This window comes from Orycteropus afer, unplaced genomic scaffold, assembly GCF_000298275.1.
Source record: "Orycteropus afer afer isolate SDZICR_OR568_19922 unplaced genomic scaffold, OryAfe1.0 scaffold00149, whole genome shotgun sequence".
Taxonomy (NCBI): domain Eukaryota; kingdom Metazoa; phylum Chordata; class Mammalia; order Tubulidentata; family Orycteropodidae; genus Orycteropus; species Orycteropus afer.
The window spans coordinates 7,275,935-7,289,225 of NW_006921736.1; the positions used below are offsets into that span (position 1 = coordinate 7,275,935).

General features: G+C 38.8%; 1 protein-coding gene across 1 annotated transcript in view; it reads right to left on the minus strand.

Moving 5' to 3' along the window:
- Positions 1-12,777, minus strand: part of FOXP1 (forkhead box P1) — a 283,446-nt gene extending 270,669 nt beyond the window's left edge. The window contains 1 exon segment of the mRNA XM_042781677.1: positions 12,598-12,777. Within this exon segment, the coding sequence (XP_042637611.1) occupies positions 12,598-12,777 (180 nt within the window).
- Positions 12,778-13,291: the final 514 nt, after the last annotated feature.

The following is a 13,291-nucleotide window of genomic DNA, read 5'->3' on the forward strand; positions in this document are numbered from 1 at the left end:
TGTAAGATGAATAGAGGTGAATTAGTTAAAATTCAATATAAAGTATTTGAAATATGGACACCGCCAACCAAATAACCAGACTTGTCAACTCTCATCTAATCTCTGGAAATCACACACTCAACTCAGGCAATGGCCTGTGTAAACAGATAGGCCCCGGACCATTTCCTGGAGACCAATAAACTCAGATGCTGGGGTCCAGCATGAAAAGACCTCTACTCACTGTATGCCTCCTGTCCTTCCACGGTACAAATACAACCTTACTTATCTCAAAATTATGAACGGCAAAAAGTCAAAGATACAGCTCTCAGGCATTTAATATCTAAGTCATAAGCAAAATCCCCTAGCTCTATGCATTGTCTTCTGACTGAAAGAGTTAAAAGAAACCAGCAGGTGTATACATAACATCCTGAGTTACTGTTGCCTAAATTGTACCAATGTATTCAAAAAACCCACCAACAAGGACACAAATAAATTCTTCCTCTCGGTGACTAAGCATTTACTTAAATCACACATTTATTAGTCATAGGCATCTCTTCTACAGCTTATCTTCAACCTCTTTTAAATTTTTATTGACAGTTAATACAAATGGTTATGGCTTGCCCCATCCCAATTAGATTATGAATTCTTTGAATGCAGGGAGACCAAAGATAGTATTTCTTTGTACCTTCTAACCATGGGGCTATAAACATAAGATATACTGAGTTTTTAAGTTAATTTTCTTTGGTAAGGGAACAATAGTCTAGGATCACCACTCTTTGAGTGACTTCAATTAATGTATCCAACAACCCCCCCCCCTTTTTTTTTTAACTAGGCTGGCAGATTAAACTTTGAACCATTAATAATGTCAAAACTTTTAATTTGTAGGATGCCTGTCAGTTAAGTGATTAGAAAGAAACTCTGGAGGTACAGCAGCTCCTAACAAGGTAATTTACCACTCCAGATATCATAAAACCAAGTCTTAAAGTAAGATTCCCCCCACCCCAGGGATAAATTAGAAAACAATCAGGGATGTTGCCTCAATTTTGTCACTATACAATAAGAGTAGAAGTTTCTGGAAAGTGAATCCTGCCATATCTGCCATTCACTAATCTAAGGATATACAAACTTTTTTGGTAAAGGGCCAGAAAGTAAATGGTTTAGGCTTTGTGAATCATACAATCTCTGCTGCAACTATTCAACTCTGCTCTTACAGCACTAAAGCAGCCATAGACAATAGCAAACCAAGGGGTAGTTCCAATAACACTTTATTCACAAAATATTGGGGACAGGCTAGATTTGGCCTGTGGGTCATAGTTTACCCATCTTTGGTCTACTCTGCAGGTTTATTTACCACAGTGCTTTCTAGCCAGAACCACCCAATTAAGGTATTAAATGAGTGGCTGAGACAGGTTTAAAATTATCTTTCCAGAATGCAAATTTTGACAATTATAATTGTGAATCACTACTCTATAGAGAATCTTCACAATTCTAACTGTGAATATCACATCCCAGTTTATGCATGATACTTCTGCCCTCTTAAAAAAAGAAAAAAGAATAAAACAGTAAGCCTACACATAAATATACATGATACACATTTCACACCCAGCACAAAACTTTGTTTGTAGAGACATGTATAAATCTAATAAGATAATCAGAATATCATAATAAAAATGTACATTGTAAAGGCATTTTCACTTAGTATTTTTGGCTGCTGAATTCCTATTGAGTTGAAATGGAAGTATCATCAGGAGGAGAAAAAAAAATGAGTGAAGGTAAGCAGTATTATCACAGTATTATTTATCATACACATTAGGACCAAAAATAGTCAGGAAAGAATGAGCATTATGTCATTCTCTCCCAGTTTTTAACCTTGTAAAAGGTTGTTGAGTTCATAGAAAGGATAACAAGAGTCAATACAAGAGGCCATAAAATAGAACTACTTCTTACTCTGAAAAATTAACTTAATAATTATAATAATAAAAGGCCACTATTGCTCCTCTTTAGGATATCACACCTCATTTTATTAAATTTTTCCAAAACTCTTTTTTTCCCTTCGCTCTGAGCAGCATGGCTCTGCTGCTGAAGAGCAAAAGACATTATACGCACAATTTTCCCTCCACTAGAAAGAGGTATATTGTGCCCTTCAGTGAACATAAAATTGATATTATCATCTCTTAGTTTATATCTCACTACTTAACCTTCAGATTAAAAGGTATTGGATTTGAATGACTAGAAAGACATCATGTCACCTTCCTTTCAATGTGGAGGGACAGGAGAAGTTGGGGACAAGACAAGGAACAGTGACAAAAACATGAGTTTAGGATCAGCAGATGCTTGCCTCTTTCAACAAGGACAGTGACAATGACAATTCACTTGTAGTTGTGTCAGTGATAGAGTGTGCAATCAATGGTCTACTTTACGAAGCTCTGCTGAAGACTACTCCATGTTAGGAAGTGAATTTTATTTTGAGGTAGAGTGTAAAAAGAGAAGTCTAAAGTAGGGATAAACTAGTTAAGTCAAGGATAATTTTAAGGTTAGGAGCTCTAGTAGCATAGTGGCTAAAGCACTTGACTGCTAACCAGAAGGCTGGTGGTTCAAACCCACCAGCCACTGCTCGGAAGGAAGGTTGGGCAATCCTACTTCTGTAGTGATACTGCCTCGGGAAACCCAAGGAGGGGTAGCTATAAGTCGGGTCCGACTCGAAGGCACATAAAAACAACAACAACACAATTTTAAGGTTACCAATTTTAAACAAAAATCCTATCTCCTTCACCGTCAGTATCTGCACTGTCAGTTCATGCAGTTGTTGTTGTTGTTGTTATGTGCCGTCGAGTCAGCCCTGACTCATAGCGACTCCTCCTTGGGTTTCCGAGGCAGTATCACTACGGAAGTAGGATTGCCCAACCTTCCTTCCGAGGAGTGGCTGGTGGGTTTGAACCGCCAGCCGTCTGGTTAGCAGGCAAGTGTCTTAGCCACTATGCTACCAGAGCTCCTGCAGTAGATACTGGATAATGTTCTCTCAGAAGGATTAAAGACAAGAACATGACTTGCTTCTCTCAGACCACCTCTATGCAAGGCTCAACTTAAACACTCAAACAAGACTAGGCCTTGACATTGCTAAGAGTTTAATCTATACCTCTTAAATGAGTCTTCCAATAACATCTGCTGTTAATAATTACACATTGTATTTTTCTAGCAAAAGAAATACAATGAGCACACCTCCCGACCTTAAAAACAAATTCATTCTAAGAAGCTTGTGTCAATATGGAACAAAGAAAGACTTTATCAAAGATCTTGGTTGTTTTGTTCTCTAAAGAGATAAGCCTACTTGGTGATCAATAGGAACACAAGAAGTTTATCAGCATTTCCTATGTGACTTTTGGAAGATATACTCATTAGTAACTGGAAAAGGCTAAAGGGAAAATACTCAATATTTTTGAGCTGAACAAACACATATAACTAAAAGTAAATGTGAATTTTAGCTATATAAACAGATGTCTTTATTTTATCACCTTTTTAAATAAGGACTTTTCAAAAATAATTCATCCAAATTAAGTTTTGCTTTCAGTAAGACAGGTAATAAGACAAGTAAGAAAGAAGTAGGGTTCATCTCCTGACATCCCTCTTTGTTTCAGGGTGCCACCATTTGCCCAGGCATTCAGATTGGAAACGGAAATCATCATACACAACTCTCACGCCTTGATGTTCTCACATCTCACATTCAAAAGGCCCTGTTAGTTTTCCGGTATTCTCCGTTGACAATCTCTCTTTACTCAGCCATTTCTTTCTCTTCATTCATTCACAATCTGTCAAAGAAACTCTCTACATCAGGGTTGGCTGCTGAGTGCTGGGGAAGTATGAGGAAATGAGAAAGGCCCACCTGCCCTCCTAGGACTTACAGTGTACTCAGGGAATCAATGTAGGCAAAGTATCAATGAGGTCAACATGAACCAACAATCATGAAGATGGCACAGAACCTGGCAAGGTTTCATTCTGTTATACACAGGCTGCCATGAGCTCATACCAATTCCATGGCAACTAACAACAATATAAGGTTCAATTAAATGGAGTGAGGGTTAGTGCTCATTACTAAATGCCTGAACAACTGTGAATGATTTGTCCCTACTATTTATTATTTCTCTGGGATCTCTTTCATGTAAGATCTAACTTACTCATTTTTCATCCGAACACCTTCTCTAGAGTGGGTTTGTCTTCTCTGCTTAGAAAGCTTTATTGGTTTAGAAACCCAACCTTCCCAAATGTTGATTCCAACTTCCAACCTAATCATCACTTCCCATGGATACTATCATTACATGTTGGGCTTTCGCTAAATAGAAACCAGTTACTGTTGAGTCAAATCTGACTCAAGGTGGCCCCACGTGTGTCAAAATAGAACTGTGTTCTACAGGGTTTTCCATGGTTGATTTTTCAGAGGTAGATCACCAGGTCTTTCTTCCAAGGTGCCTCTGGGTGTTGAGCACCTACTGTTTGCACCACGCAGGAACTCCTTCTGGACAAATAAATGCAAAGTTACTCTACTAGGATTTCCCAGCACCTCGTGCTAATATTACCATTCATTAGTTTGGTCCCCACAGTCCCTTGCACATTGGGGTGTTCAATAAATATTTTGCTAAATGAAAGAACATGCAAACACATGAATAAATGAATTTCAGGAAATCAAAAGCTAAGAAATAAAGTTAATACATGTTTTTGAGAGTAGCACATACATTAATTCACTTAGAACAAAGCAGACACTGGGCCAGTACATGAAACTCTCTTTGCCACATTTTCTTGTGAGAGAGAGGGGAAAAATGTGGCTGTATTTCTATGAACCAAATCAAACACAGCATTTAGCAAAGTGTCTCTGGAATGTTACAAGTAACACTTTATAATTACAATAGATTTGAGTTCAAAGACAAAGTGATGAAAAGAAACTTTCTAACATAGGGTTCAATTCCCTATATAAACTTCCTCCTTGTTGTTCCCCATACCACTTGCATTTATATTGCTATTCTACTTTGTCATAAAAGCAGTCACCTTGTAACCCTTTTTATCAAGCAATCTATGCACGACCTAAAAGAACACTAGACTCCATCAGGGAGCTATAGGTTTACATTATACAAACATTCCAATTCTGCCTGCTCAGCGCTAGTTGTCAATAAATGCAAGCAGTTGCAAAACAGCAAAGTAGGTTCCTTACCTTCAGAGAACAGATAGGAGCCTGCCAGTTTTGCAAAACAAACTCTTTGCAATCACTGAAACTAATCTGTCAACAAATTACCATTAAACTCATACCTCCAGAAAGTTCAAAAGAGATTTTTGATTAGACAATAGATGGGGAGGTTTTTCATTTTTTTAATTTTTTTATTAGCTCATGGGTCAGGGCTTACAATTACCTTCTCAAAGTAGTGAAGCTTTCTCTTGAAGTCAAGAGGGTACACTTCACTCATAATGAAATGTGGCATCTGGGTTTCTATTACCATGTTCTCCTCTGTACTTGGGTCTTTCTTCTTTTGTCTTTTTTGGTTTCCATGTCATCTTAATTTCCAATAGAGAGATGAATGGTATACAACTGTTTAGTAATCACAACTTGAAAGAATTTACACAAGGCCCACATCACAAGTTGCATAAATCTTTGACAACAATATTTTGATGGAAACCAAAAAACAACCAAACTCACTGCTGTCAAGTCGGAACCTACTCATAGTGAAGGCAGGTCTAAACCAACAGCTCTGACAACAAAATTTAGCATTCAGGGTGAAGCATGTCTTTTCCAGAAATAGCCATAAAATGAAATGAGGGGGAATAAAAGGGGGGTGGTGTTAGTTACTGTTGTGGCTGACTTTATTTGTCAGAATTATCTGAATTCCTGTCTCAATTTTGTTTCAATTTGTTTGTACAGTTATTGCTAACATTTTGGTGGCATTCTACAAAATATTTTTCTGACCATCAATATTTTCCACAATATTAGAATACTATAACATCTTCGTTATGAATATATCTCAGTAGAGCAATTCCTGTAAAATTATAGCTGGGTTTTTACCTACCAGCTAAGGAAGGGGCTAACTTCTAAAACAGAAGCTGTCCTCATGAAGACCTCTTCTGTATCCCCTTGGTGGAAGCTTCCATTTTAGCAAACAGAGGTGCTGACCATCTTCTCCCTCCTAACCACTTCTGAGTAGACCCTTTTCTCAGACATAGTTAGACCCTGGCAGCTACAATGGGAAAAGCCAGTTGAAGACATTCGCAACAAAGTTCATAAGCAACCCTTTTTTCTAAGAGAAAAGTGTGGAATAATAAGCTTGGACTGGTCACTGCCTCCATTCCTATAGCTCTCCTGCTTAGCAGCACCTAGGCCTGTTTGCAGAGTGAGAGAGAACCCTATGGACCCACTGGAATTTTAATATTGTGCCTTCACACCAATATGGGGATGAATGAGAAGCAAAAGGGTAACCCCTTTCACATGAGTTTCTTCAGCTACTTCTTAAAGGCATTATTCTTCACAGTGGCAGCTAAAGCTGGAAAAACTTCCAGAACAGCCTCTTTAAATTTTTTTTTTTTGTTTTTTTTTTGCTCAAAACCCACTAGCAATTTCGGTAATAAAGACTAAATGGTGAATCTATTCTTCCACTTTGAGAGTGAAGAGAAGAATTTTGTGTGTTTATTTATGCTAAAACCAAAAAGAACACCCCCAATGAAAATGCTCATACTTCAGTTATTATAAAGCAAAACTTGCAAGATCTAGAACCTATTTAAGTCAGAAACCTGTCAAAGAAGGAAAACTCAAATAATTTCCACTAAATAGAGAACAACAGGGAAGTGGTAAGACTGCATGCACCCTGTCAGAGGCAGAAAATGTGTGAGACTGGAAAAACAAGGCAGTCCCGGCAAGTTCCAGCTCTCACAGGTTTTACTGAATAGCATATCCCAGGTTCTTGAACCTTGGGATATATCTTCATGACTCTTCCAGGCTCCTGTGATACTATACTTTCTCCCTCTCCTGTGAATATATATAATTAAGCTCATTTTCATGAGTCCTAAGGGAGGTCTGGTAGAGTAGTACCTAAGGCACTTGACTGCTAATCAGAAGGCTGACAGTTCAAACCCACCAGCCACTCCTCGGAAGGAAGGTTGGGCAATCTACTTCCACAGTGATACTGCCTCGGAAACCCAAGGAAGGGTTGCTATGAGTCGGGGCTGACTCAACAGCACACAACAACAACAACAAGTGAGCTCTGGTGGCGTAGTGCCTAAGGCATTTGAATGCTAACCAGAAGGATGGCAGTTCAAACCCACCAGCCACTCCTCAGAAGGAAGACTGGGCAATCTACTTTCGTAGAGATACTGCCTTGGAAACCCAAGGAGGGGTCGCTGTGAGTCAAAGTGATCCAACAGTAGTGAGATTGGTTTTAATCAACCTCATGCTATTTTTCTAAGCTTTTCTGGCCTTGTGTAATGGCTAATCTTCTACTTCCTTCAGTGGCTCATTGGCAAAACTTAACCCTAATAATTCTCCTTATTCCTTCTCATGATGTTTCAGATGTTCCCTGTCTTTTCTACTTTCACCTCTTTAAAAGTCATTCAACATTTTCTCTCTTTCATAACATGAAACACCTACCACTCTCTTCTGGACCAAAAGTTCAGACATCTCAAACCAAATGTCAAACAAGTTATGTAAAGTAAACACTTCACTTCTCCACACTTTCAAAATAATATATATTCAAATTCCAAATATAGCTTATTTGTTTTTTATCTTTCTCACAGAATTCCTCGAAACTACCCTTCTCCTATAAAACAACAGCCATACCTCAAAACCACAGCAACCAAAGCTCTATCTACCCTGATTTGCAGACAATAAAACTGCCAGGTGGAACAAAAAAAAACCCAACAACAACAACAACAACAAAAAAAAAAAACACACTATCATTAAATGGAATGTTGTTAAGAAATAGCTCCTTTATTTAACAGCTATTCATTTTTATTGAATAAACATTTTCCAGTATGCATTCTGTTAATTGACCTGACAGCATATGCTGTATATGGAGAAACTTCTAAACATTATGCTCTATGTAATATGCTTATCTGAAAAAGCTCTCATTTGCAGCAATATGGAAATAAAATTCTGCTTTCTGAAATTCAAGACTTTTAAAATGCATTAATCCGCACAGTTTATGAAATTGCTCTGGACATTTTAAGATCCTTTCTTTAAGGGAAAAAAACTTTCATAATTGGTAATAGTATTTGTTGCTGAGTCTCGTAATGGAGTACTGCATATCCAATAGAGAACGTCTACAGATCTAAAAACGGGGCAGGCATAAAAGGAAATAAAAAGCAGTTATGGTATGGGGGAAAGAATTACTCAAGGACTAAAAAGAACATGTTCAGAAACTCTATCAAATTATAGTATTAGGAAACTATTGTTATAATAGTTTCATGGCTCAGATATAAATAGAGGTGAAACATTACAGAGATAATACATTTAGTTTTGAGGAAGGACGACCCTGTGTGAGTGTACTGGTAGGGTTCTCCAGCTAATGGCAGCACCTCTCCTTGGTTGATGGCTTCCAAGCGATGATGGCATCTTCCAGACCAGAATCATCAGTCCACTGCCTAGAGAGTTTACATGAGCCCTGCTGACTGGGTAGGAACTAAGGCCAAGTGGAGGCTGCAGGTTCCGTGTCTTAAGCAACAAGTTATCTCCAAATAATTATTGTTGTTGTTGTTATGTGCCACTGAGTCGGACCCGACTCATAGTGACCCCTCCTTGGGTTTCCGAGGCAGTATCACTAAGGAAGTAGATTGCCCAACCTTCCTTCCGAGGAGTGGCTAGTGGGTTTGAACCGCCAGCCTTCTGGTTAGCAGTCAAGTGCCTTAGGCACTATGCTACCAGAGCTCCCAAAGAGATGGCCAGGTCGGCCAGGTCTACGCTGCAGGGAGTGGCTGGTGGATTTGAACCGCCAGCCTTGAGCTTGGCAGGCGACTGCCTTAGGCCTGAAGCCATCCTCTAGGGTAATAATTACTGCTCTCATGTAAATGGGCCCAGGATTACCAGACCATCTGATTTTTCCAGAGAAGATGGAAAACCCAGAGTCTATTTCTCTAAAGTTGCCAATAACTTTTTATTTCTTTTTTTCCTTTCCTCTAATAATTCTGTTTGGATCCAATTCAGCCAATGTATAGAACAAACTCAGCATGAAACTTACTCCACAGTGAATCTTAGAGCTCTCCACTGTGAAAGGGTGCTTGCTACCATTTGTAATTATCTTTGGTAATATGGAATAAATGTGGGAGGGTTTGCATTTATTTATTTTAAATCCTGGCACTAGGAAAAAATGCTCCTTATATCATCAACAATGGTACTGGTGCCACTGGAAAATCCTGTAACATTCGGTTCAACACACGGTGTAATTAACTCATTTTTATACCAAGTCCTTTTAAGCCAGATCTTTGTGTTGCATGGACTTCTAACATATTTTACAGTTCTAATTCTCTTCCACCGTCCTACATTAATCAAAGCTGTAACCCCTGTTGTCTTTGTACAACGGAATCAGAATGTGCCCCTGGCGAGGAATGGGGGAAAAGTCAACAGGAATTAAATTTCAGTGCAACTGTTTACTCAACTGTGGCCTGCAGTTATTGAAATTTTATCCGTGGTTTTGTGTGACTACCGCAGTAATGAATTCAGCATGGCTGTGATTTTCTCACTGCTGGTATTCTCACTTCAAGTAAAAACCTGTAGTATAAAAATGACGAAAACAACCAAAGTCCATCACGTTTACTCTCACATTTCTTTAAACTGTTTAACTGTAGTAGTTTTCCAGAAGAAAACTCTGATGACTTTATTCTCTTTAATATTTTTCAAACCTGTAGTCTGTCTTATTTCATTTATAGATTTTCTTTCCCCCAACAACCTGTTAAGAGCCTCATCATATATTATGGGGACTCAAACAGCTGTCAATATTTTATTTTAAAAGGCCTACAAAGCCTGCCAACCACAATAAGTGGGGTTTTAGTCACAATTAGAGACCCAACTGCTTTCTTTTTTCCCAAAACATATCAGTGGCGAATAGAAATAAAATTGTTATAAAAATATTAAAAAGAATTTCAAAGCACAATCAAAATTAGTTTCTTGACCAATATCAATAACCCGTATCAGCAAAATTTTCAAAGTGATCACAGCCAAGGTAGAAAGGGAAGACTAATTTTGCCATGGATATTTTTTAAGGAAGATGCTGTTAAAATACATTTTTAACTTTCTTTTATACTGCTACCATGTTGTTGCTGCATGTGGAAGCCAAAGTTTTTGCTTGGCTTCCTATTTTAAAAGTTGAATGATTTTTAGTTCTCTATATAAAATTCAGAATAAGTTAATTTCCCATTTACTTAGTAGTATAGTACCTAAGGCATTTGCCTGCTAACCAGAAGGCAGGCAGTTCAAACCCACCAGCCACTCTTCAGAAGGAAAGTTGGGCAATCTACCTCCGTAGTGATACCGCTCAGAAACCCAAGGAGGGGTCGCTATGAGTCAGGTCTGACTCCATGGCACATAACAACAACAACAAGCTATAATTAAGGAGCTCTGGTGGCATAGTACCTAAGGCATTTGACTGCTAACCAGAAAGCTGGCAGTTCAAACTAACCAGCTACTCCACGGAAGGAAGACTGGGCAATCTACTTCCATAAAGATTTACTACCTCAAATGCTCAAAGGGGGTCACTATGAGTTGGAATCAACTCGATGGCAATGAGGTTTTTTTTTTTTTTTAAAGTTATAATTACATGAGCTTCATACCCTATAGTCAATCGCTGCACCTCAACTGCCCTTTAATGAAAATGGTAGATTTTGGCCTCTGCCTGGTAAGGGCAATAAATATCAACTATTTATTCTCAATACAGCCATAAACAGCACTTCAACATATACTAGCAGGAATACATAAATAACCTTCTTCCAATTATTGCTGGGTTTTAATAACGACCTTACTGGTTAGAATTGCCACTATTTGCACTGAACTAAAAATACCAAGTTTTCCAACAATACACAACCTAAATTTCAGCTGATGCCTGAGACACCGGGAACAAATGGGTTTGGACTGACAATGAAAAAGAGACCCAGACACTTAAAGGAAGCTCTCTGAATTAAAACCTTGGCTTGTCTGTTTATTCATTTCCCCTTCTTTCTGTTTTCCTACAGATTCCATAGTCTCATGCAGGGTCCACCAACTTCTAATGCACTAACAATCTAATGATCCCTTACACAGTCCAGGCTGTGAAGCTGGAACGTATGTAAGGCTGAAACCCGTCAGAGAAGAAAAAGTCAAATATTTTTCACTGAAACGGAGATAGAAAAGTGGTAAGACTACAACCTGTCAAAGGTAGAAAACTTGTAAGACCTGGAAAAATAAGGCAGTCCCACTGAGTCGCAGCTCTCACAGATTTCACTGTACTTTTAAAAATTCTTAGTAAGGAAAAATCAAAACATACGTTAGAGTCAATCAAAGGCTCCATCCTCAATATGAAAAGGGATTCTCTCAGCTTCTATGATACTGAGTCCAATACGCTTGCTTGACAAAAGGTTTGTTTTCTTTTTCGCTCTCCCTTGAAAATGTCTGAATCTTTCAAAAAGCCCCAAAGATGCATCATTCTTTTTCACCATTGTTTTCCAAATAACACCAAAACTATGTATTGAATAATGAACCGAGGATGAAAATGAAACAAAAACCACACGTTATCATTAACACAACTAGTTATTTCAGGATTCCAAAAGAGGTTGGTAAAACAAAGCCTGTGTTTGAGAAAATACTGTATTTATCTCTTTGAATTTCCACAACACTTTGGCATCGCAACACTATTTCCTGGGTCACTTTTACCATGGGGCAATACTTGACCAGTCACTAGATGTACCTGCTGACAACGAGGAGCTCTTGTGGTCCAGTGGTTAAGTACTCTCCTTATTCACTTATTCTTTTTTTTTTTTTTTTAATCCTTTATTTTGTTTCCTTCTCCATAAGACTTAAGCTTTTTTTTTTTTTTTTTAAATAAAAGCACTGGGGAACCACTTCTCCAAATATTAATTTTCTTCAAAATAGTTAAAACATTTGGCTGACATGTCGGGGGCTAGAGGTGGCCGGGGTCCACTCAAATCTTGCTCCCACCTGTGTTTCTAGCCACCGCCTGCTCCCTCTTACCCCCCACCACACACACACACACACACACATAAGGGGTCTTTGCCGCCTTCTGCACAGAACGTGAGGGCTTGAATATCGTCTCTTAAGCCAGCCACTGTTGTTCTCATTAAGTGTCGTCAAGTCAGTTTCAATTCATAGAGACCCTATATAGCAGAGTAGAACTGCCCCATAGGGTTTCCTAGGCTGTAATCTTTACAGACAGACTGTGAAGTCTTGCTCCCACAAAACTGCTGGATAGGTTTGAACCACCAACACTTAAGTTAGCAGCCGAGTGTTTAACTGCTGTGCCACCAGAGTTTCTTACTCAAAGCTTAGGTGGGTTAAAAGATATTGCTTATAGTCAAACAGGTAAGCATAAAACACAGCAGTTAAGTGTTACAAGGATCGCATGTTCACCCACCACCCTCCATACCCCTCACTCCAAAGCACAGTACCTGCTGCTGCTGCTGCTGGATGTGGGCGAGATCTGCTGGCCCCACATCCACGGCCGGCGTCTCCCCGTTGGACCGCCCCTCCCGAAGACTGCTGCACTCTAGTAAGTGGTTGCCGCTGCTCGACCCATTCTGAATGGCTGAACCATTATTTTTTGTCTCAGTCCCAGATTCTTGCATCATGACTCAAAACCCTGATAGAAGAATTTTAAGGAGAAGAGGGGAAAAAAAGAAATGAAAAAGCAGCTGTTAAAACAGTTGTTGTACATAAGGAGAAGGGCCCTGTTTTAAATGTTGCCAAAAACGTAAACAGTTGTCATTTTCTTTCACTCAATTCATCTCTCGATAGTGGTCCAGTCTCCTAGTTTATGTGTGTGGGACTGTTGGTCCAAATTCAGGTTTCAGTAGTACTGCTTTAACTATGTTATCTTTGTTCCCTTTGAAAAAAGAAACATTTTAAGATGAACCTAGAATTTATGATGAAATTTCTCTGATTATATCTAACTATTTTGCTTGAAAGCACTGAGTCATCCTATAGTACATATTGGCTATAACACCACATTTTAATGTGCAGGAGTTACATGGAGATGTGACACTCTTGCAGAAATATTCCCCAACTTCAGTCCATCGGGAGATGACACATTACCAGGAGGCCCTCTGAGGTAATTCACCCTGAAAAACCTCAGTCACACACCAA